The sequence below is a fragment of the Microtus pennsylvanicus genome, chromosome 9 (genome assembly GCF_037038515.1).
Source record: "Microtus pennsylvanicus isolate mMicPen1 chromosome 9, mMicPen1.hap1, whole genome shotgun sequence".
Classification (NCBI taxonomy): Eukaryota; Metazoa; Chordata; class Mammalia; order Rodentia; family Cricetidae; genus Microtus; species Microtus pennsylvanicus.
Window position 1 is genome coordinate 109,533,480 of NC_134587.1, and position 24,645 is coordinate 109,558,124.

Sequence of the window (24,645 nt, forward strand, 5' to 3'; positions counted from 1 at the left end):
CTTAAAAAATCAGAACGTATAAACAGCAACAACAAAACCAGAATAGAAGACATATCTTTCCTATAAACCAATTTGGGTCATACAGATCAATGTTTTCCCCTGCTCCATAGTTGGCACTTCATCTGCCCCCCATCACCCATACACACACACACCCTGAGCAAAGTGACCATAGAAAGCAGAGCTAAGAGGTGGCAAAATGGCCACTTGACCAGGAGATGCTTACCTGACCTTACCTTAACTAGGAAATTCAGGCCTGAACACTGAGAGAACCCTGTGCTGTTTCTTCCCGGGCAGTGTCCTTATGGTGTTTCATCTTGAAGAACAGAGACTGGGGAAAGGAGTCAGGAGGGAACACAGATGAGAAAGACAGGATGGGGATGGCTGGGGGCAGTGTGTAACTGTAAATGTTTAACACTGGGGAAGGACATGAAGAAATAGCCAATAGACCCCAGACAAAGCCTGGCACCTGCAGCTCAGCACCAGTAACAGGATGGTAACACTGCCATCTGCTGTTAGATGTGAGGCTTGGTTCTAGTGTCGTCATCTGTGTCCTTCCTCTGTGTGTTCCACCCCTACCCACCTTTCACTGAAACCTTCAGCTCCTGGCCCTTCTGTACAGTGGTGCATTGTTTGCCTAGTCCCTAAGTGTGTCCTCCCTAGATGACAGAGCACCAGATAGAGTTCAAATAGTAAGCAAATAGCCTACTGTATTGTTTAGGAAACTGTGAGCGTGCTCAATACTGATGCTTTATGTTTGAGCTGGTACCTGCCCAGCAAGCAGCCTACACCCTCAGAGCACTTGCAGATGGTTTCTGTGTTTGCTTTCCAAGCCACCGTGGGTCGCTGTCCACCTGACTAAACCGCCTGCCTCTGGGGAGCAGAGCCTCTCAGATGGCGAGGCACATTCTGCGGAGTCCTCACATTCCCACTGTGGGCACAGGAGCCACATCCTGTCCTCCTGAACTGACATCTCACCTAGCTTTGTCCCAGGACAGGCACTCCAGAGCACCAGCTGGCTCATCACTGAGGCCAGGGTGATTATTATTACCTAAGGCGAGCCCAACCTTGAATTTGACCTTCCTGCAACAACTCCCAGTGCGGGGCAACAGACTGGCAGGCAGCACAGGAGACAGCCAGAGGCCAGTATATTGCACCGGCTAGGAAATCCCCTCCCCACTAAGTGCTGTTGCCTATCCCAAGATTTTTAAAGTCATGCAGGTCTAGTCTTACAGCCTCCCTCAGATGTGCTTTTCCCTGGCTTTTTCCAGGCTTGTAAAAGGCTGAGTAGCCTCATGCCAAGGCTAGGTATCCTGGCTGCCTTCCCTTAAGTGTGCTTTCCCCTCACCCATCTTCTACCAAGCTACCTATGGCATTAGCCTACAGCAAGCACAGGTTAACTAGTCCTGAGCCTGCTGGTTCAGAAACTGACTTCTGTCCCCGTCCCAGGACATGAGTTTGGAGAGTGACTCCCGAGTGCCAAGAGTCAGCTTGCAGGGCACTGAGCTGCTCAAGACACTGCTTGTGACAGAGTTATGTTCTATTTGACTTTGGGAATTGATGTCCAGCCTCCTCCAGCCCCACCCCTTGGCTCTTCCTCTGGGGTAAGTGAAGGCCTAATTAAGGAACACGTGGTTTTCTAGGACAACTGTGAGGTCTGGCCTCCCTAGGGAAAGGATCTCCTGCAGCTTTGGAGTCCTGTGCTAGGCTTGATTGAGCATCTCCGAAAAGTAAGGGGGATTCCTCAGTAGAGGGTGAGTGAGCAGCCATGTATACACACCAGTAGCCACCTGGAGTCACTGTCACCTTTGTGGATCAACAGGCCACAGCCTCCCTATCTACAAAAGATTTTTTTTGGTAGATTTTAGAGTGCTGGCAGTGGGGGTTGGGGAGCTTAAGATGTTACCCTATCCCTCCCCGCTGCCCTTCATTGGAGGATTCTAGGCAGCCCCTCTACCCCTAGCTCCTCACTGGGGAATTTCAGGCAGAGGTTCTATCAGTTTTACTCCCAACTCCTCATCTATAAAGCAGCCCTGGCCGTCTCCCGTTCAGACAGATTAGACAGACAGTTCAGACAGACAGTAAGGCAGGTCTGGCGTGGGATGCTGCCACTGTGCCCTGTTTGTGGTATATGTCTCACTCCTCCACACAGGCCGTTCACCCAGTGTGCACTCTGCCAAGAGGTCTTCTAGGAAACCAGCTAACAGCAAGCCCTACAGAAGGTGCCCCCTTAGCGCTTTGCATGTGCCCCGCAGTGACCATACCGCCCAAAAGCCAGGACCTGCTCCAAAGCCACAGAGGCTGTCCTTCTTCACTTGGCATTGTTTTGTAGCCTTTATTCCACCCATTCATTCTCATTTTCTTTCTTTCTTTCTTTTTCTTTTTTTTTTTTTTTTTTGGTTTTTCGAGACAGGGTTTCTCTGTGGCTTTGGAGCCTGTCCTGGAACTAGCTCTGTAGACCAGGCTGGTCTCGAACTCACAGAGATCTGCTTGCCTCTGCCTCCTGAGTGCTGGGATTAAAGGCGTGCGCCACCATCTCCCGGCTTCGTTTTTTTTTTTATTTGAGGCAGTTCCCCATTCTAGTGCTGGGGTGATAGGTGTGTCTTGCGGCACCTGTTTTTATGTGGCGCTGGGATGGGAAACCATGGCTTCCCAACTGCTAGGCAAGCACTCTACCAGCTGAGATGCAGCCGAAGCCCTAGTGTTAGTCTCTTTGATTTCAAAAGACAGGGTTTCTCTGTGTAGCCTTGGCTGTCCTGGAACTGGCTTTGTAGACCAGGCTGACCTCGAACTCAGAGATTCACCTGCCTCTGCCTCCTCAGTGCTGGGATTAAAGGCGTGTGTCACCACTGCGTGGCTAATTTTACTCTCTTTATAGTCTTGCATATTGCTTACTAGGGTGTTTTTATTTGTATTTATTTGTTTATTTATTTTGGTTTTTCGAGACAGGGTTTCTCTGTAGCTTCGAAGCCTGTCTTGGAACCTGCTCTGTAAATTTATTTATTTATTTTTAATTTTTAGGTGCATTGATGTTTTGTCTGCATATATGTCTGTGTTAGGGTGTTGGATCCCCTGCAACTAGAGTTACAGACAGTTGTTAGTGGCCATGTGGGTGCTGGGGATTGAGCCTGGGTCCTCTGGAAGAGCAGTCAGTGCTCTTAACCGCTGAGCCTTCTCTCCAGCCCCTGGAACTTGCTCTGCCTCCCGAGTGCTGGGATTAAAGGTGTGCACCACCACCGCCTGGCTCAGAAATAGCTTTCTTTCACTTGTTTTGTTTTTCTGTTTTTGAGGTCTCATTGTGTATCACTGGCTTGTCTGGAGCTTATGATCCTCCTGCCTCATCCACTGGAGTGCATCAGAAGTAACTTTTGGGCTGTTGTGACTCCTCCTGGGCTACTCATGAGCTGAGGAAAGAGGCTGGGCCCTGAGAGGGAGTGCTGGTGTCCCAGGATGTCAAACAGATAGGTGCCCAGGCTAGGTACCACAGACCTGCAGGGTAGATGATGTCACCACCACATGGGGCTGGTGGTGTCGTTGGAGTTGGTAAAACCGGCTGAGTTTTCAGGATACTCCTGGCTTTATAAGCAGCTTAACTTTCTAATTCATCAACTATGTCAGTAAAGCTCTGTACTCAGGCCGGACTCGGGGTTCAGAGTCCTCATCAGGTTTCTGATCTATCCCTGCCTCCTGACCCTGTATCCTATCCATGCCTCCATCTATCCATGCATGCATCCATCCATCCATCCATCCATCCATCCATCCATCCATCCATCATCTGTCATTCTGTCATTTCTCTGGGGATAGAACCCAGGACCTTACACATGAAAAGCTACCCCCTTTTTTTTTTTCCTTTCTATTTTTGGTTTTTCAAGACAGTTTCTCCATGTAGCTCTGGCTGTCCTGCTGGAACTGCTGTGTAGACTAGGCTGGCCTCAATTCAGAGAGCTACCTGGCTTTGCTTCCTGAGTGCTGGGATTAAAAGTGTGTGCCACCATGCCAGGCTATTTTTTATTTTTAGGAAACAAGGTTTCACATTTCCCAGGCTGACCTTGAACTCCTGAGGCCAAGGTGAGAGGTGTGCACAGTCGCGCCTGAACTTGAGACCTGTTTTATATAAACATACATTTCCTTTCCTGGCAGTGCTATTGGTAAAACAGTCTCGTGCACTAGGCAAGGACACATCTGTGTCATTGCCCCTTTATCGTATATGTCATGTTTCCCACAGTTCCACTGGGAGGTGAGTTTTGAGGGTCAGTGCCCCAAAGTCCGCAAGCACCTTTGATAAGTGATGTGTCTGCTCAGAGCCTGCACATCCTCATCCTCCTGGGGACTTTGTTTGTTTTAAGTTTTTGTTGTTGCATTTGTTTATATGGGGTTGTGTGTGTGAGCACATACACACTTGTGTCACAGTGCACACTTGGAGGTCAGGGGACAGCTCATTGGCTCTTTCCTTCCACCATATAAGTTCTGGGGCTCCACGCACAGAAGAGTTCTCTCCTTTCCCCACCATCTAATTCACTCGTCTTAAAGTGGGGGGAGTCCTGGAGACACCTGGATCATCGGTGTCCTTCCACCTTCCAGCTGTCATCCCTTCCCTAGCCTGTGGTTCCCCTTTCTGAATACCTCGGGTACTGACGCAAGCTCACATTTATGTTTCCTGTCCCAACCTCAGTCCTTGGTTTGTTTGATTTTTTTCTTTCTTCCCTTCCTTAAATTACTAGGGTTGGGAACTAGTGCCTCCTACAGGCCAGACAGAGCTCTATTGCTGATCCATGCCCCCAACCCTCCTGCCCGTATTATTTTTATTTTTGTGTTTATATTTGTGTCAGTATGTGTGAGTACCTGTCGAGGCCACAGAGCTAGAGTCCAGGTAGTTGTGAGTGAGCTGCCTGACAGAGACTCTGTCGCCGGGATAAACGTCACGACTGAGAGCTCCTTGGGGGAGGACAGTTAGAATTCAGTGAGGGGAGGCAGGAGCTAATGCAGAGGCTGTGGAGGAGTACTGCATACTGGCTTGCTCCCCATGGCCTGCAGCCTCCTTTCTCTTTTCTTTTCTTTTTTCCCTGTTTTCTTTTTCTTTTTGGTTTGTTCAAGGCAGGGTGTCACTCTGTAGCCCTGGCTGTCCTGGAACTCACCAACCAGACTGGCCTCAAATTCACAGAGATCCATTTGCCTCTGCCTCCTGAGTGCAGAGATTAAAGGCTTTCTTACAGTACCCAGGACCTTTGCCCAGGAGTAGCACCACCCACAGTGGGCTGGGCCCTCTGTTTCTCCTGGATTGAGGCTAAACCACATTGAGGGCAGAGCTGGGGGCTTACAACTCCCAGTCAGTGCCACTGCTTTCCTGCAGCTGCTGCTCACCATCACACTGCTCTGTGCGCTGATTTCTCACTGTTTTCATTCATTTATACTTTTATTTGTTGGTCCTGAGATGGCACCCCAGACTTCCTACTTACCAGGTTTACGAAAGCTGCACCCCATCCTTGTTGATTGGATGTCCCCCTCCACAATGGGGATTAAGCTCTGAGCCTCAAGTAGGCTAGGCTAGTGATACCTGCTGAGCTGTCTGTCACAGCAGGGGCTCCAGCCCCTCACTGGTGGATTCTAGGCCAGTGTTCTTCCACTGAGCCAGCTCCCGGCTTTCCTTTCCTTTTTACTGATGCCAAGCTGATCTTAAACTCGATGGCCTTGGATTCAGGTCTTCCTGCCTCAGCCTCCCAAACGGTAGGGTCGCCAAGTCTGCTGACAAGACCTCAAAGAACAATGGGGCACAGTGACATCTCTATCATCCCTTCATCTCTGCTTCCCCCTGAGGTCTAGTGGCCTGAGAAGGCGGGACACAGGTGGCTGCACTGGTCTAGATCTTCAGGGGAGAGTGCAGGGAACAAGGCCTTCCTTCACACAATTTCTTTCTGCAGAGAGCAGGCAGCTGGTGTCAAAGAGAGCCCTTGGGTCTAGACTTGTAGTGGTATTTCATTTGTGTTTTAATAAATAAAGCTCACCTGAAGATCTGAGAGTGAAACAGCACCACCGACAGACCAGACAATGGTAATACACACCTTTAATCCCAGTAGCCACACTAGACGTCATAGAAACTGGGCGGTGCATGCCTTTAGTCCCAGCCCTAGAGAGGATTATAAAATGGGAGTAGACAGCTCTCAGGCACAGTCTCATTCTGAGATTCCTGAAGGCAGGATCACCATTTCAGACTGAGGTCGAGGTAAGAGCCAATAGTTGACTGCTTTGCTTCTTTGATCTATAGGTTGAACCCCAATTTCTCTTTCTGAGTTTTTTTTTTAAATCTTGCTGCATAGACTCATGCTGGAAGACCACCCTGGATTGGTGGTGGGGCTGGTACTCAGTGGCTGTGGGTGTATGGATCCCCGATCTCTCTCCATTTCCTGCCATGCTGGTGATGGTCAGAAGATTATCCTTTCTTTCTTCTCCTTGCTGTGTGGCCTCAGCCAGCCTCTTATCCTCTCTTATCTGCTAGCACTGGTTCAGAAAAGCAGACTATTTGTGATGACCATGTACAAGTGACAGAAAAGAAAGATGTTTGTTATGATGAAGCCATCGACCCAGGGCACAGCAGCTTCAGAATCTGATTAAAGCCAAGGGCAAGGGCATATTCTCCCTTTTGGGAGTGGAGCCAAGAGTCAAGTGCTGGCCTGGGTGAGCCTCAGAAGTCAACAGCCAAGCTGCCGCCATCCCCCTGAGTCCAGCTCACCTCACCCAGCACTTCTTGTTCCTCAGGGTTGAGTCTGCCGCTGTTCAGCCTGGGATGGGTACTGGTGTACAGGAAGGCTCGGTGCGCCTGCGTGAAGATGCTGAAGCTGTTCTGTCAGGGGCTGTCTCCTCAAAGGCAAGTACTGCCTCCTCCCTCCCTGTGGGACAGTGATTCTCAACCTTCCTAATGCTGCAGCCCTTTATATAGTTCCTCATGTTGTGGTTACCCCAACTGTAAAATTTTTATTTTTTCCTTTTCTTTTTTTCGAGACAGGGTTTCTCTGTAGCTTTGCAGCCTGTCCTGGAACTAGCTCTTGTCGACCAGGCTGGTCTCGAACTCACAGAGATCCGCCTGCCTCTGCCTCCCGAGTGCTGGGATTAAAGGCGTGCGCCACCACCGCCCGGCCAGCAAGAGTATTTTTATTGCTACTTCATAGCTGTAATTGTACTACTGTCATGAAACGTAAATATGTGTTTTTTGATGGTCTTAGGCGACTCTTGTGAAAGGGTCATTTGACCACAGGTTGAGGACCGCTGCTGCAGGCTGGTCTCCGGGGTCCTCCCCAGGTCAGTGGAGCCATCCTCACTCCCTTGCATGGCACGAACCATTTCTATCTTTGCTCACAAGAAGATGCGTGCTGCCCAAGGTGTCATCAGAGCCTAGCTGATGCAGGAATCCAGCCAGGCCCAATGTTTGGCAAGAGGCCGAGGCCTCACTCCTAATTGTAGGAGGTCCTGGGTGGAGAGCAGGGGTGGCAGGCCTTGCTGCAGCTGAAGGAGACAGTCCGTCTGAAAGTGAAAGTGGGACTGGGCACTCTAGAGTCTATCTGTAGTCCCAGCACTCGGGAGTCTAAGGCCAGAGAGTCGCAAGTGCCCAGCTCCAGCCACTCTTGTTCCCTGTGGACATCTGCCACCAGTGGAGGTCCTGCTGAACCCAAAACAGGCTTGCACAGTCCACAGGCCTCCCTAGGCCTAGCAGGCACAATACCAACAGTCCCAAAGTCCATGGGGTCAGTGACTGAGCTGGCAGTGCCTTGTAGTCCTCCTGACCTTTTCCTGAGTTACAGGAGGCACCTGGGGCTGCCAGTGGGACAAGAGGATGCATGTACCAGGGCCACTGGAAAGTCACTAGTGGGGTATTTAAGCACAGTCCTGAGGCTGGCTGACTGCCTGACAGAATGTAAAGCGTTCTGGAGAACCTCGGGACAGTTCCTGCCCCCCCCCCCCAGGCACTGAAGTCACCACCGCCAGTGAACCCCCTCAGCCATCATTTACCACTGCCCCTGCCAGTAGACCACCAACGTCACCCCATGCTGGCCTCTGAACCCCCAGCATTGCCTGTTAGCCATTGCCTGGATGCTATTCTGCCCTTATGGCAGCCCCATGGAGGGCTAATTACTAGCTGGGCACGGTGTGGCTCTACAGAGCAAGTAGGGCTACATAGAGAAACCCTGTATTGGAAAAAAAATGGCTTCAAAATGCCACGTTGTAATTATACAAACAAGGATGGGAATGGGAAGCACAAAGGTTTGTGAAAATCAGGAAGATGGAAGGACAGCTCAGGGAAACTTTCAGGGGTAACTGTCAGCCTCACCCCAAGAGGCTAACTGCACAAGGCCAAGCAGTACTTTAGATGACACTAAGGCTACGTGTGGAATGGAAGAGCGATGGACAGGAACAATAGTGCATATCTGTTGTCTCAGTGCTTGGGTGGCTGAGGCAGAGGACTGCAAGATTTAGGAAAGTCTAGGCTGCAGAGCAAGATCCCGTCTCAAAATGGGGGGAGATAAGCATGTGGGGCAAACCTTTAATCCCAGAGCTCAGGAGGCAGAAGCAGGAGGATCTCTGTCTACTTAAAGCAGGTTCCAGGCCAGCCATAATTGCTTAGAGGGTCCCTGTCTCAAAATAATAAATAAAAAGGAAGAGGAAAAAAGGCTGGGAGACAACTCAGTCAGTAAAGACATGTTTATAAAGTTGGGAGACCTGAGTTCAGAACCCCAGGACCTGCAAGGAACTGTGATGCCACGTGTCTGTGAGCCCATGCTAAGACAGATCCCGGAGCTTGCTGCCCACCCAGTCCAGCTGAATCAGTAAGCCCCAGATCCACTGAGAAACAGAATAGTGCTGAGCTCTGGCCTCCATGCGTGCCCACAAACACTAAAGGATGTGTGCATCTCTGGGTCCTGGTCCTCCTGTGAGCATCCCCTCTAGCCTCTGTGAGGCCTTGACTACTTTGATTTCTGAGCCTGTGACCTGGTGCTCTGTTGTAGAGAGACCACAGACAAGTGCTCAGCTCTCTGCTGTCCGGAGCCCTGGCCGGTGCGCTTGCCAAGACAGCAGTAGCCCCTCTGGACCGAACCAAGATCATCTTCCAAGGTAAAGCCTGTGCATCTGCCCTTGTGCAATATGGAAGCGGCCAAGTGGTCACCTCCTCTTCCTCTCCACAGCCCAAGTAACTTATACTTAGTTTCATACTGTAGCCCAGGCTGGCTTTATATTTACATTGTAGTCTTGAACTTACAGCAATTCTTCTGCCTCAGCTTCCTAAGTGCTGGAATCACATGTGTTTGCTGCCACACCCAGCCCCAGCCCGCGCCCCCATGTTCTTTAGAGGTACCCGGGCCACCACCTTCCTGCACCTTGAGTCTGTCACACCTACAAAGTCTGTGTTTCCAAACCTAGTCACCTTCCCAGGGACCTGGATGAGGCTATGGATGTAACTTTCAGGGACAGCCCAGAGCCCATGTCTCTCCCTGGGCACTAAACTGGGAGGGCCAGCCAGGTCTGGTCAAATGATGGAAGCCCTCAGCTGTTGGGAGAGGGGCCGCCACTGTTATTGTGCCTTGGTGGTGCTGGTGGTTCCCTGGCTGGTCTACTGATGGAGGGTTGTGGCCGTGGCTCCAGACCCTGGCAGAGATTTCCCGCTGAGGGTAGGAGATATTCTCAGGCTTTACATGGGGGCTGGGTGGGGGTGGCCAGTGGCCACAGTGGAGGCTCACCTCAGCCTTGGGGCTCTATACTTCTGGATCTTTCCCACAAGTCCTTCTGGCATACACAGCTCAGGGTCCTGCCCCATACGGTGAGTAAAGATGTGTAGTGTGGAATGAGGCAGGCCTGTGGGGGCGTGGACAACAGAGGGCAGACCAGGAGAGTCTTGGCTCTTGTTTTGAGAAGGCCCAGATTCAGGGCTGGCAGCATCCCCAGAGAAGTGAGACCCTCCCAAGTGTACATCTCCAACACGCAAACTTCACAGCTTCTGCCCAAGCCCCTAGCCATTCTTAGGCCCCCTGTGCTGTCTCCATTGCCGTTGCTGGGCCTATACGAAGTTCTCCCACCCTAGTGCACTTCCATTCGTCACCCATACCAGCGCCAAGGAAGGTCAGACCCCAGAGCCCCATTGTGGGGGCTGCAGACATAGAAGCCTGACGGTTAGATTTCATGGTCTCTTGTGCTTTTGTTTATTCCAGTGTCTTCAAAAAGATTCTCCGCCAAGGTGAGCTGCTATAGGGTTAGGTGGAGCAGGTGGTCTGGGAGGGCAGGTTTCCAAGGAGCCCAACATTCCCAGATCTCCTGGGGAGAGTAAAGACTGCTGTTGCCACCCTAACACACCTGTGGGTGTGACATCTTAGACAGCCCGTCCACTAGAACGTTTCTGAGAGCAGCACCGTCAGACCAACAGCCATTCAGTGTATGCCGGGCTCCCAGCCTTGCAACCCCCGTTTCTGTTGATCACCAGTGCCCAGCATTTGAGAGGGCCTGAAAGTGGGGTGCAGGGAGCCCAGACAATCACAGTTTAGGCTGATTCTAGCTGGGCAGGCCTGATGAGGGTCGCCACCACCCACTCTCTGCATTTGAGGGTGCCGCCTACAGAGTGTGCCCAGGGCTGGTGGTGGCCAAGAAGTGCTGACTCCCTGTCTTCTCCAGGAGGCCCTCCGGCTCCTCTACTTCACCTACCTCAATGAGGGCTTCCTCAGCCTATGGCGTGGGAACTCGGCCACCATGGTGCGAGTGATTCCATACGCTGCCATCCAGTTCAGCGCGCACGAGGAGTACAAGTGCATCCTGGGCCGTTACTATGGCTTCTGTGGAGAGTGAGGCCCCTGCCCACCAGGACTGCCCATCCTCACCGGGCCCCACCCATTGCCTCCCCAATTAGGCTCCCCAAGCTCTGACCCCTCACTAACCTTTCTATAGGACCACAGCCCCCTCCCTCTTCCTTCACCCCACCCTCCATTCCTTCTCCTGTGCTATGTTCTCAACTCTCATTCCCTCTCCCTCTGCCCAGATCTGATTCCCATGCAGCCCCAGCCTTGGGGAAGACACTCTGCACAGGGGAGGGAGGGAGAGAAGAGGTTGCATTTGACACTGCCTAAGTGAGCCCATGAGTTCAACCACTTGGAACCCTTCTGGGTTTTCTGTTCCTCGAAGACTGAGGTTTAGGCATTCCCTATCCCTGCCTAGGCCTCAACTTGTTCTGCTTGTCCGCAGAGCCCTGCCTCCATGGCCCCGCTTCCTGGCCGGTGCTCTGGCAGGAACTACGGCTGCTTCCCTCACCTACCCTCTGGACTTGGTTAGAGCAAGGATGGCTGTGACGCCCAAGGAAATGTGAGTCTTGTCATGGGGTCCATGCTGGTTGCTGTCACCAGTAGAGGTGTGTGTGGCGCTCACTGGGGATCCCTCCAATGAGTGAGATTCTGCAGAGTTCCAGAAAGCACCATTTGTTCTCAAACACACCTAAGGGTGACTTGCACACACCTTTAATCCCAGCACTTGGGAGGCAGTGGCAGGCCTATCTCTGCGTCAAGGCCAGTCTGGACAACAGAGTGAGTTCCAGGACAGACAGTCGTGGCTACACAGAGAAATCCTGTCTCGGAACAAACAAACAAACAAACAAACCAACCAGGATTGGGCCTGGAGAGGTGGCTGAGAGTGAAGAATACTGTTTGCTGTTGCAGAGACCTGTGCTCAATACCCAGCACCTGTGTGGTGTCACAACTGTCTGTAACTCTAGTTTCTAGAGATTGGACACCCTCTTCTGTCTTCTTTCAGTATGTGCGCACATACACATACACACATAATACGTAGACATACATCCAGACAAAACACCCATAGACACTAAGAGAGACAGAGTCAGCGAGCCAGGTGTGTGTGTGTGTGTGTGTGTGTGTGTGTGTGTGTGTGTGTTGCCACATAAAATTTCAGCAGAAGCATAGGCAGACAGATCTCTGAGTTTGTGAGTTTGTGGCCAGTCTGGTCTACATAGATAACTCCAGGCTAGCCAGGCCTATATAGTGAGGCCCTGTCTCAAAACAAAACAGAAAAACCAAAGCTGGAGGGTTGAGCATCAAGGCAGAGATACGAGGATTTCTGTGATTTTAAAACCAGCCCGGTCTACTTAGCAGCTCAGGGACTAGGACACTTGCCTGGCATACGCACAGGGCATTAGTACCAGCCCTGTACCTGACAGAGCAGGTAGTGCCGTCTCCATGGAGTTCCCTCACTCTTTTGAACAGCAGGAGGGAATGGGGTACAGGCACTAAGCCCTGTAACATGATCCCGGCAGGTACAGCAACATCTTTCACGTCTTCATCCGCATCTCGAGAGAGGAAGGGCTGAAGACCCTCTACTTTGGGTTCACACCCACTGTGCTGGGCGTCATTCCCTATGCAGGACTCAGCTTCTTTACCTACGAGTCACTGAAGAGCCTGCACAGAGGTAAGGGAGGTGGAGTGAAGAGGAGGGATTTCAGGGACCCCACCCATCCAGAGCGCAGGAGCTTGGATTGTAACCTTTAATGCGTTCACTCATTTCTGTTTGGTTCTGTAGAAAGGGTCTCACTATGTGACCCATGCTGGCCTCAAGTTCTTCTTGCATCCAAGCAAGACCTTAAATTCCTCCTCATTCTCCTTCCTCCACTTCTCTAGCTGTCTCCCCACACTAATCTCATGAGGTGCTGGAGATAAAACTAAACCCCAGGGCCTCTTGCTTTTAAGGGAAACACCCTGCAAATAGGCAGCTCCAGTCCTCCTAGGCGTTTTTGTTAAATAGTAAGTATCTGGGGAAGTTGAGGCCTCTCACTGGGACTATGGGTGGCATTCCTGAAATCACTTCAAAATCTAGGAGTGGTGGGTGCCCCTGTGATCTGAGCGTTTAGGAGAATGAGGCAGGATTGCTGCAGGAACAGGGCCAGCCTGTGCCACATTACAAGACCCTGTATAAAAAACTGAAGTCTGTGGGGTGTCACGCTAGCACACGGTCCTGAGTCCTTCTATGTGGTGGTACAGTGTCAGTGTAGAGCCTGCACCTCCTCCACAGCTCACCTGTGGCAGCAAGGCAGCCGCCCGCATGCGGAGATGCTGTGTGTGTTCAGCTGGCAACAATGACAAGAAGAAAGTCAGCACACAGCACAAATACAGGATATTAAACCCCCTTCATTTAGCTGGGTATGGTGGCTCAGGAGACTGAGGCAGGAGGATGGCATAAGATGGAGGACAGCCTGGACTACCCAGGGAGACTGTCACAGACCAGAAAGTGACGATAGAACCTGTCCATCCAAGGGTACCTGAGCCTGTGCTCCAGCACCTGCAGGTGCTTGAGGACTCCTGGCCGCCATGACCTAAGCCTCTGCAGCAACGTGCTTGTCTCTTCCTTTCCTGCCCTGTGGGCTGTGCTGGGCACTTGCTCTATGGAGCACTGCCTGTAGCCCCCAGCAGGACACTAAGATAGAGACCACATTCTCCCAGCTGTCCCTGCACATTGCTAGAGTCTCATTATTTTACTGAGGTCAGGCAGATGTACATCTTCCATGGAGGAGGACACTATCTGGGTAGCCCTGTACTCTTAAGGGTTCAAGTGTCCATAGAGAATCTTGGGATGCACCCCCACAAATGAGGGGGCACTGAAAACTGCAGGATGGGGAACTGTGACCTTGTAAATCTCATTGTTGCAAAATGTGTCTTTTATTAGGCTGGGTCTTTGCTCAATGGCAGATTCTGATCTGGCATACATGAAATCCTGGGTTCCATTCCCTGTACCAAAACTAAGAAAGGGTGGTCAGGAAGTGGGGCCTTAGACTCTGCAAGTGTGGCACTCATGTGCCCTCTGCCCTGCAGAGTACAGTGGCCGCCCGCAGCCCTACCCCTTTGAGCGCATGGTCTTCGGGGCCTGTGCTGGCCTTATCGGGCAGTCAGCCTCCTACCCTCTGGACGTGGTGCGGCGGCGCATGCAGACGGCAGGTGTCACAGGCCACCAGCATGGGTCCATCCTGAAGACACTGCGCTCCATTGTCCGTGAGGAGGGTGCAGTGCGGGGCCTCTACAAGGGCCTGAGCATGAACTGGCTGAAGGGCCCAATTGCCGTGGGAATCAGCTTCACCACGTTCGACCTCATGCAGATCCTGCTGCGTCAGCTGCAGAGCTAGGCCCACACAACAGTGGATGGTGAGCTGGTGGATTGAGGGCATGCAGCTGTGCACTGGGCCCTGGTAGTACCTTGAGGATGGGCAGGAGGGTGGGACCTGGCTTGGGGATGCAGGGCCCATAACAAAGTGCTGGCCCTCAGGGTATGACATTGTGATGATGGATCTTAGTTGTGCCCCTTCCTTCAGCTCCTTGCTAGTGGCTGGTCCCTAAGGGGTCGGCTACACTTCCTGACCCCTTCTTCTGACCTGCTGCTGATTCTAGTGCCCACTGGCACACTGGGCTCAGAGCCCATCCCTTCTTGCTACGACTGTGCCTGGCCTGCAGATGTGACGGCCATTCCCTCAAAGCCACACAATAGAGGGTTGCAGCTTGCTTAGTGGTGGCTGTACCTGTGTCTCGGTCCTCTACCATGCTTGCTCATCCTCTTCAGGTGACAGATGGCTGCCCTTGCCCACAGAGCTTTCTCCCCAGAGCACTATACCCATCTTATTTCTGAGGGCTGCACCTCACCTTTGCCAACCACCTGGCTTGTAACCTTTCCAGGAGGCCCATGGCCACCAGGCAGGAGAGGCAGGTACAGACCCCATTGGAAATGCCCATGTGGGTCTCCCTCACCTGGGATGTCTTCCAAAGCATGTCGCCTGGGCCCCCAAACAGGCCCAAGGCTCTTGTTTGCACAGCACCCATGAAGACTGGGTGCAAACTCCTGAAACTGCCCAACCCTGAACTCTGGGTTTTCTGTGGGTCCCTGGTCCCTACTGAAGCTGTTATTCAGCCAGGCCAAATGAAGGCCCAAGATGGGCAGCTCGGCCTGTGTGAATGAGTGCAGAGGTGTCTTGGGCACCTAGGGACCACCAGCCAGCTTATCTCAAGGAGAACTCTCCTGGGGTCCCCAGGGTGTCACAGGGACTTCATGCCTTTCTTGAGGTTTGGAGTTCTTGATTTGGGGTCTTTGAGACTGCACCCCCTAGAAGCCCCGGCTAGTGTGCCCTCAGTGTGCTGCCTGGGCTAGCTTCCAACTTGTAGCAGCCCTCCCGCCTCTAGAATCTGGTTTTCAGTGCATCCTGGCACACACAGAATCCCTGTGCAGTCCAGCTTTGGCTCTGGTGGGCTGGTGCTGGCTCCCTCCCACAGCTGGACGGCAGCCATCTCACTTAGGGGCTGAGCGGGGCGGCTTGACCCCCAGGCATTTTCAGTCTGGACTGCGGTCCTTCTCATTCCTGTATTTCTTACCTTGTGCCTGTGATGCTCAGCCATCTCCCCCTTCACAGATGGTGATGGGCCATCCCCACCATGTCCCCAGGCACCCAGCAGCCTGTGGTGCTGTGAGAGACCATTCCCATCCTTGTGAGAGTACTGCCCACTCTGTTACTTGCCTGGCCGCTACACTGAGGTAGAGAGGGCAGGTAGCACCGGTGGGTGGGAGAGGTGAGGGGGTCACATGTCCCTGATCTGCTTCCCCACATACCCCCCAGTAGCTCTGGCCTGGGGCTCTCGGCCTCTGTAGCTGCCATCTCCTATGGTCACTGTCCAGTCTGGAGTTCTATTTTGATGCCATGAAAACTCTTTGTTTATATATAATGTTTATATATTTTAAAGATTTGTGCCAAAAGAGTATATTTAATAAAAATTTAAATAACTTTCACTTCTCACTTCTTCAACTCTGGCCCCTCCCCCATGCTGTGAACTTCAGCCCTGAGATGGGGCTGAGGCTATTAGGCTCTCTTAAATATTTTGTGTATGGGTGCTTTGTCTACATGTATGTCTGACTGAATGCCTGGTGTCTGAGACCAGAAGAGGGCGTGAGATTCTCTGAGCTGGAGTTACAGATGGTCATGAGCTGCCATGTGGGTGCTGGGAACTGAACCTGGATCCTCTCCAAGAGCAGCCAGTGCTCTCAGATTGCTGAGCCATCTCTGCAGCCCCCTGGTCACCCTTGTTAAGAGAGTTGAGGTTTCCAACATGTTGCCCAAGCACTGCGCATCTTTCTGCTGGGAATGGAAGTGATGGCCAAAGTTGGAGAACTGGGTTGGGGTGTAACTCTGCAGTAGAGCCCCAGTCTAGAATCCCAGAGATGGGCTGGGGGAGTGGATCTGGGGTAGAGCACTTACTGCTACACAAAAGATCCTGGGTTCCTTTGCCAGCACACACACACACACACAAGCAAGAATATAGTAACCACACAGCTGAATCTGCCAATAAAAAATGCTTCGTATATTTATATATCTGAGATATATAATCCAGGCTGACTTCAACTTCTTGCATAGTGCCAGCTGGCCTGCCTCTGTCATTATTGGCAACCATAGACATCAGCCACTGGAAAGCAGCCCAGCCCCCGACCAGCCAAGTGCTGGGGTAGGACCATCTGCGGTATGTGCCCTCCACTCTGAAGTCACTCTCGGGTCCTCCAGAGCAGAGCCTTGGTTTTTCAGGATTGTCTGCTTTTTGCACCCCTGCAGGGCATATCACCCTTTGCTTGCCCATCCTTGATGCCTATGAAACCTTCCTCAAGCTCCCACAGCTTTGTGCCAGTTTGGGAGCCTCTCCCAAGAGTCAGGAAAATCCCGCGGGTTCACGGCGCACACGTATTAGTCATGTTTGCTGCAGTCATAAAGACCTGAGTTCATAAGTGGGCAGAGCAACACAAGTGCAATCCCAGCACCACTATGGCAAGGTGGGAGGTGGGAACCAGAGACCCTGAACAACAGTCACATTCCTGAGTCCTTTCCATCTCTCCAGAGTGATCCCTCAGGGCTGTGACAGCACTGCTCCCGGCCATTGGTAGTGTTACTAGGCTGCACTACAGGAGGCCTCCATTTTTATTCTCAATATACATTTCCATAGGTAGGAGGGCCACACAGCACATGCATGTCTCATGAACACGTGCACATACAGTCACAGGACCGGGACAGCGCTGGAGTTGGTGGTGACCCTCAGTCAGCAGTCACCTCACAGCATCCAAGGCTGGTGACAGTTCTGACTTTCCTCCCCCCCTTGTTTTCTTGTTTTGGAGACATGATTTTGTTACTAGTCTAAGCTAATCCCCCTGCCTCAGCCTCCCCAGTGTGCTGGGAGATGGGCATGGTGACTTTGTCTCATTCCCTCATAGTGATAGACCCCAGGGACACGTGGATGCTGGGTCTGAGCTCCACCCCTAGCTTTCTGGCAATCTCTAACCTCCGGTTTTCCACTCTGCTAAGCCCTTCTCACCACCCAGGTCTCCCCTGTTTATCTCCCTAGCCTCTGGCATATTTCTGTAAAAGTGGCCCACCCCTTTTATTGAGAGCAGCCTCCCCCTGACATCCTATACACACATGCAGGCCAGCACTCTAGCGTGCACACACACACACACACACACACAAACACACTTGAGGACCATGGCCTCCAGGTCCAGGGAACCTGATTCAAGGGGTCCGTGATCTAGGCACTGAGGTGAGAGATGGTGGTGAGTTTCTACCCTTACCCTTAGGTCATCTAGGGGCACTGAGGTGCACACACGGGGATGGACAGTTCCAAGCCAGTGCCTAGTGGCATCACTCTAGGAAACTGCCAGGTGCTGGTGGAAATAGAGGCCGAAGAGGCTGGAGAGCAGCTGGCAGGCAGCAGTCCACCAGATGAGGTAGGCCAGCACGCTACGGAGTAAGAGGGGCGTAAGCAGGCCACCCAGGACCCCTGCGACTTGGGCCGCGGTCTGCTGGGCTTCATCCTCCTCTGGGTTCACAGAGATCAAAATGTCTGAAGACTGGCGCGGGGTCAGTGGGGTTGGAACAGGGCCCAGGGTCCAAGAGTAGCCGCCTGCAAGAGGGAAAAAGGTGGAGACAGTGGGGGTCTACTGGTGCTCATACCCAACCCACTAGGTTATACCCCACTGACTTTAGGGGGCCTCCATCCTCCCCTGTCTGCTGGCCCCTTCCTGTCCCCACAGGAAAACTGTCTGTGGCCTTGACCAAACTCTGCCCTCACTTTCTAAAGCTGGCCCCACCCTTAGCCCTGCTCACACCCTACTACCAGCTTTTATCTGAAGGCCCCACCTTACCAGATCTGGCCCCACCCTCTTTCCCCACCAGCCCCCGCACCCAAGGTCTTGAGCAGCAGGGTGCAGTGCAGAGTAAGGATGAGCGGAGTCAGGTACTGCAGGCTCACCACGGTCACGTAGCAGTAGACCCGGACCACCTGGTGGGGAGGCAGTAGAAGCTGCAGAGGGAGTGATCTTCCCAGGGCAGGGACCCCACAAACGGGCCCCTTTAGCCCAGGAACTGTCCCACTCGGGGTGCATACCCGCTGCTGAATCTCACGGGCCTCAATGCGGCCAGCCTCCTTGCGCAGCTGCTCCACTCGAGTCTTGGCCAGGCAGAGGTAGGCCTGCAGGTGTGGCCGGGTCACGGCTAGCCGCAGCAGGCACAATGCCACCAGCACCCAGAGACGCAGGGAATCGAAGGCCCCTTCTGATGGCCTGCAACAAGAGCCAAGCAGGCAGGGATTTGGGGTGAGCCCTCGTTCCCCAGGCCACAATCTTTGCAGTTCATCCCTGGTCTCAGACACCCCAGGTCCCTCAGTGCCCCGCCCTGACACGCACAGAGAAGAGGTCATGTTCCTCATGGGTGCCTGGTATAAGAAGTCACGAGCGATAGGCTTTGTCCAGAGCCACAGGGTGCACAGGGGCGACAGGAAGCTGGTGTGCAGGAGCAGCCTGGGGGGAGTACAACGGTGGGGCCAGTCTCCTGACCTCCAGCCTCTAAGGCAACCCCCCACCGCACCCTGGGAGCCCCGCCTAACTGCAACAGCGGCCGGTCTGCAGACAAGGTCAGTGCGTCCTGGTGCGTCTGCGCCAGCCTCAGGCCTGGGAAAATGAGGAAGGCGCCCAGCAAGGAGCCCAGCATCGCCAGCCCAAGGCGGGTGACCAGCTTGATCACCGGGAGTCTGAGAAGAGAAGGTCTCAGGGAATCCACGATTGGTCAGAATTCAGCCTGGGGAGGCTGTGATCCTCCCTCTACCTGTACCTCCCCTCAAGATCCAGTCCCCAGGACTCACGCCCAGTCCCAATCCTGTTTCTTCAGCACAGGTTCCAGGTTCTGGGTCACGCTGGCCAGACCTAGAGGAAGAAGATCAAGTGTGTGGATTGTTAAGGTTTCCAAGGCTGGCCAGCCTTCCAGCTCCCAGAAGCTACCCAGCTCTGCCTCCACAGTGTGGAGTTTACAGGCATGGGCAGCCAATCTCCACCTTTGACATGGCTGCAAACTCCGGTCCTCATGTTTGCGGAGCAAGCGCTGTCACACACTGCCCGAGCCCCAGCTCAGGCAATCTATTTTATCTTTTTTTTTTTTGGCCTGTGAATGTTTTGCCTGCATGTATATCTGTTTTCCATGTGTGCATGGCACCTGTGGAAGTTGGAAGAGGATATCAGATCCCCTGGAATTGGAGTTACAGGTGTTTGTTAGTCTCCATGTGGTTGCTGGGAATTGAACTCAGGTCCTCTGGAAGAGCAGCCAGTGCTCTTAACCACTGAGCCATCTCTCCAGCCCCAGAAAATCTATTTTAATTGCACTTATATTTTCCCATGCTGGAATGCAACCCAGAGCCTCCACATGTCCTGCGCAGGTGCCCCATCACTGAGCCACACAGAGACCTGCTAGGTGGAACTCTTCAAGAAATAGGACCTAGGGCTGGGGAGATGGCACAGAGAAGGCACTGGCTGCTCTTCTAGAGTCCTGAGTTCAATTTCCAGCACCCACATGGTGGCTGGAAACCATCTGTGTAATGGCATCTGATTCCTTCTAGTGCGCATGAAGACAAAGCATTCATATATGTAAATAATTTTTGTTGTTTTGTTTTTCGAGACAGGGTTTCTCTGTAGCTTTGGAGCCTGTCTGGCCTCGAACTCTCAAAGATCTGCCTGCCTCTGCCTCCCAAGTGCTGGGATTAAAGGTCTGCACCATCACCGCCTGGCAAAAGAAATAAATCTTAAAAACAAACAAACAACAACAAAAACGACTGGAGAGCTGGCTTAGTAGTTAAGGGAGCTTGCTGCTCTTTCACAGTGGCTCCGGTTCTGGGGATCCAGTGCCGTCTTCTGGCCTTTGCAGGTACTTCACAACCCCGATACAGAGACACACACACCATGGCAAAGCACCCATACGTATGGAATAAAAATAAGCGTTTAAAAATAGTAATAACAGCCGGGAGGTGGTAGCGCACACCTTTAATCCCAGCACTCAGGAGGCAGAAGTAGGTGGATCTCTGTAAGTTCAATGCCAGCCTGGTCTACAAGAGCTAGTTCCAGGACAGGCTCCAAAGCTACAGAGGAACCCTATCTTGAAAAAACAAAACAAACAAAACAAAAAATAGCAATGACATAAATCTTTTTTTAAAATCTGCCTTGGTGTTTTGCCTGCATTAGGGTGTAGAACTGAGTTGCAGACAGCATGTGGGTGCTGGGGATTGAACTCAGGTCCTCTGGAAGCACAACAGCCAGTGCTCTTAACCGCTGAGCCACCTCTCTAGACCCCGTAATAATACACACCTTAATTCCAGTATGCAGGTGGCTGAGGTCAGAGGATCCCGAGAGCTCACGGTCAGCCAGGGCCATAGAGTGAGACCCAGTTTCAGAAGAGAAAGAGAAACAGAAAGTGAACTCAAGCAGGGAGCACACCTACCTGGCTCCAGACCCAGCTCCAGGAGCTCCTCCCGCACCACCTGCACTAGCATGGCTAAGAGCAGGAAGAGGAGGGCGGAGGTGAGGCAGACTGCACGCTCGCCACCCTCTCTGGCACTGAAGTACAGTCGGGTCACCATGAGGAACACCTTGCTGGAGGTGGGGTTAAGAAAGCCAGGGACAGACTAGCAGAGACAACTCTTCAAGAACTGACCTTGGGCACCTAGAGTTTAAATTTGAGGTGTGGGATCAGGTGAGCAGGGGTGCTGGTGTTTGGTTGGTGGTCTAATGACCTATGAACGATCATGAAAGCATTATGGCAGCTGCAGCTGGGGAGGAGGGGTAGTGAAAAGCCCACATGGGTGGCATCTGATGCTACAGAAAAGCCAGACACTGTTTCTTCCTTAGGGGGACTCTGCTGGGAATGGAGCCCAGCCTCTCCTGGCTGGACCCAGGGGCCTCTCCGTGCATGCTCAGTCAAACCCACCCCTCCTCACCCAGTCGCCCATACATGTTTAAGAACCACACACTCGTTGCTTTCATGAAGCCCCTTGAAATTCTCCTAAGGGGCGGCCCAGGTTGCAGTCAGCCATGAAATGTCCCCACAGACCTACATCCTGGGCACTGGGTGATCCTCTGTGCTCTCACTTGGTCCCAGGCATCCCTGGGCCTCTGCTCTCAATGTAGAAGGACAGGTCTTTCCCAGCTCCAAGCTGTCCTGGTGATGGTGCTCTTTTATGCAAAGAATATGCTAGAAGGTTTGGGTAAAAAGGTAGGCCTGGCAGTGCTGGCACACACCTTTAATCCCGCACTGCAGAGGCAGAGGCAGGCGATCTGTGAGTTTGAGGCCAGCCTGGTCTACAGAGTGAGTTCCAGGACAGCCAAGGCTACACAGAGAAACCCTGTCTCAAAAAACCAAAGAAACAAAAAAAGATGAGCCAGCTCCCAGCAAGCTGTCCCCTCGTTTCCATGATCCTATAGACCTGGAGGGGCAGAAACCCATCTAGTGGTCCAACCCAAGACGGTGCGATGACTCAGCTGTTGCCCCAGCACTCGGGAGGGCGAGTCTGGAGTCTGAGGTCATGCTGTAACTCGGGGCAGGTCTGTGGCACACAGTGACACACTGACCGCAGTCAGAGGAACAAGAGGCTCAGGCCTGAGTCCCACTGGAGGAAGGATACAGACAAAAAGCCAGTGTGAGCAGGCACCAGAACACGGCAATGTTGGTCTCCTGGACTGGGCCCAGCACAAAATAGTAGACCTCCGTGAAGAGGAACACACCGACGGAGTACACCGCGAAGTCCACAAACCACTGGTATTCCAGAAAGAAGCGCAGGACTGCAGGGACAGGAGTCCAGCTGCCTACTGCAGGCTTGCCCATCCCCACCTCACCCCCAGGCAGGGTGACCCCATAGCTGGGGTGGGGAGTAGGTGCTGGACCGGGTGTTACCTAGGGCATCCGCAGCAGTGAGGGGACAGGTCTGCAGCTGGAAAGGGGCGTCTCGAGGCACTGACAATGGCTTCTCGTCATGAAGGCCATTTGCCCACCTGAGCACATGAGGACAGTGAAAGGTGGGCCCAACAATCTGCTCTGGGCCTGCCAGAGAACCAGGACGGTGCTGGCTTGGGAAGAATCTTCAGCTACGTTAGGTGTGGGGGCAGCCTAGGCACAGGGCCAGCCCAGAGCAAACAGCCAGGAATCCTGCACTGCAGCAGGAGGGCGGGTCACGTCCCCCAGCCTCGAGCCCTCGCCCTCCGGCAGGAGTGAGGCCTGCCCCTGGGCGGGAGAGCATAGGAGAGCCTGGGCCCTGTGGAGTCAAAAGGGGGCCACTCACCGGTCCTTCCTGCCTCTGTGCCTTGGTTTCCCTGCCAGTACCCGCAGTTCCTCCTCTGACGGGTGTATGTAGCGGAACAGACTGAGGATGAGAAAGAGTCGGGAAAGCTTGCCTGGGGGCACGAGGCAAAGAACCCAAATTTGGTCTTGAGGACAGAGCCCTGGGCAGCAGCACGGTGGCCCAGAGTGCCTGGGAGTGGCCATAGCCCGGGAATTCCGGGGACCGATCCAGCCACAGGGGGCCCTTAAGTCTGTGAGCTTTTAGAGTCCAGCACCCCGAAGGCTGAGGTACCTCTGGCCTCCCCAGGTATCTGCGCTCCTGGGCACAACCCCACACGTGGAGACACACACCTACACATAATTAAAAGTAATTTCTAAAGAAGGAGAGAAGGAGGAACTGGGCAGGCTCTGCCCATGGCCGGCTGGACAGGGCTTACTCACCTGCCGTTACAGAGCAGCCAGCGGGCAAAGGAGCCATGTGGAGCCAGCCTGTGCATGAGGGTGGCAGCGAACAGGGTCACCACCAGCTGCACTCCAAGGGCTGCCTGAGGAAGCGGCTCTAGTCAGAAAGTTCAAAGCTCCCTGAAGTAACCCAAGCTATTTATAGGGAAGATAGGCAAATGGGGAGGGCTGGCCTCGGGCCCTGGTGGCAATTGGGATGACGCCAGAGTTCATTCTGGGGGTCCCAGACATCCTCCCCACACCCTCAGATGATGGGGCCTGACATCTGTTCCTACTGTCAGACCCCTGAACCCCTTTCCCTGTGTATTTTTGTTTGTTTGTGAGCCCTGGTTGTTCCTATGCAGCCAAGAACCCACAGGAATCTGCCTGCCTCTGGCTCCCCAGTGTTAGGATCAAAGGCCAGAGCCACCACATCCAACTATTAAAGAATATTTCCTAGGCCAGCCTGGACTACAGAGCCAGTTCCAGGACAGGCTCCACAGCTACAGCGAAACCCTGTCTCGAAAAACACAAACAAACAAAAAAATGTTTTCTTTAGCTCAGTGGTTGTGGCGCACGCTTTTAATCCCAACACTCAGAGGCAGAGGCAGGTGGATCTCTGTGAGTTTGAGGTCAGCTGGGGTACAGAGTGAATTCCAGGCCAGTCAAAGCTACACAATAAGGCCCTTTCTAAATAACAATGTTTTCTGTGAAGACAGGGTTTCTCTGTAGTCCTGGCTGTCCTGGAACTCACTCTGTAGACCAGGCTGGCCTCAAACTCACAGAGATCCATCCGCCTGTCTCTGCCTCGTGGGTGCTGGGATTAAAGACGTGCTAACTCCAGTCCCAGGGAATCCTACAACCTTCTCCGGCTTCTAAGGACAGTAGATACACACGGGGTGCACAGATATACATACAAAACATCCATGATAACAAATAAAATATCTTAAAAACAAAACGGAAAATCAAGCATAGTGGCACACGCCTGTCATTCCAGCACTCTGGAGGCGAAGGCAGGAGAATCAGAAGTTCGAGAACACCCGAGACTATGAAGAAGTTGTAGTACAACTTGGGCTACATGAGACCCTGTCAGGAAGCAAACAGCTGCAAACCCTTCACTCCTAAGGAGTCCTGCACCACCGGCTACACCCCACTTCCGTCTACCACCGGCCTCCGAGCCTTCGGGGTCCCTCTCAGCTCTGCCAGGTGGTCCTCCACCCACGCAGTCCCTGTGCCTCGCTCCACACGGCTGAAGCCCACACTGCCCCAGGGAGGGACCCCACAGGGCCTGCTCACCATGTCTGCTCCCGAGCGCACCAACGTACACGGCTGGAGGCGGGTAAGCTCCGGGGGGGGGGGGGGGGGGGGACTTGGCCAATTAGAGACGGGATCCTGTTGACCGGCAGCCTGAGAAGCTGGTCATAGGGCTAAGAACGAGGAAGGCTTCGCAATGCCTACTGGGAACTGTAGTTCTAACAGGTGCTTTTATGTTTGTTGTCTTTCCCACTTTTTTCTTCCTTATCTTCCTTCTTTTCTTGTTTGTTTTTCTTGACGTGTGCTTGCGCGTTCGTGCA

At 53.0% G+C, this 24,645-nt stretch overlaps 2 protein-coding genes across 5 annotated transcripts in view; one reads left to right on the top strand and one right to left on the bottom strand.

The window, feature by feature from the left end:
- The window catches only part of Slc25a42 (solute carrier family 25 member 42), a 29,129-nt gene extending 13,345 nt beyond the window's left edge, over positions 1-15,784 (top strand). Inside the window, exons 2-8 of one of the 2 annotated variants that reach the window (XM_075987269.1) lie at positions 6,751-6,859; positions 8,994-9,099; positions 10,191-10,216; positions 10,648-10,814; positions 11,212-11,328; positions 12,287-12,438; positions 13,836-15,784. In XM_075987269.1, the coding sequence (XP_075843384.1) occupies positions 6,779-6,859; positions 8,994-9,099; positions 10,191-10,216; positions 10,648-10,814; positions 11,212-11,328; positions 12,287-12,438; positions 13,836-14,143 (957 nt within the window). In that variant the 5' untranslated portion in view covers positions 6,751-6,778 and the 3' untranslated portion in view covers positions 14,144-15,784. Of the gene's footprint in view, positions 1-6,750; positions 6,864-8,993; positions 9,100-10,190; positions 10,217-10,647; positions 10,815-11,211; positions 11,329-12,286; positions 12,439-13,835 lie in introns of both variants that reach the window. The other variant, XM_075987268.1, reaches the window with a different exon arrangement.
- Positions 15,785-16,347: 563 nt separating this feature from the next.
- Tmem161a (transmembrane protein 161A) lies at positions 16,348-24,414 on the bottom strand. Of its 3 annotated transcripts, none has more exons than XM_075987267.1 (12): positions 24,368-24,414; positions 23,072-23,175; positions 22,632-22,712; positions 22,247-22,344; positions 21,978-22,134; positions 20,798-20,949; positions 19,176-19,236; positions 18,921-19,064; positions 18,721-18,834; positions 18,423-18,597; positions 18,288-18,317; positions 16,348-17,939 (listed from the first exon to the last, which is right to left on the bottom strand). In XM_075987267.1, the coding sequence occupies exons 1-12, from the start codon at positions 24,368-24,370 to the stop codon at positions 17,898-17,900; spliced, it is 1,161 nt and encodes a 386-aa protein (XP_075843382.1). In that variant the 5' UTR covers positions 24,371-24,414; the 3' UTR covers positions 16,348-17,897. The 3 variants fall into 3 exon arrangements, with proteins under 3 accessions (XP_075843382.1, XP_075843379.1, XP_075843380.1); XM_075987264.1 differs by having other exon boundaries at positions 18,221-18,317; XM_075987265.1 differs by having other exon boundaries at positions 18,221-18,317; positions 23,072-23,171; positions 24,368-24,400.
- Between the last annotated feature and the right edge of the window lie 231 nt (positions 24,415-24,645).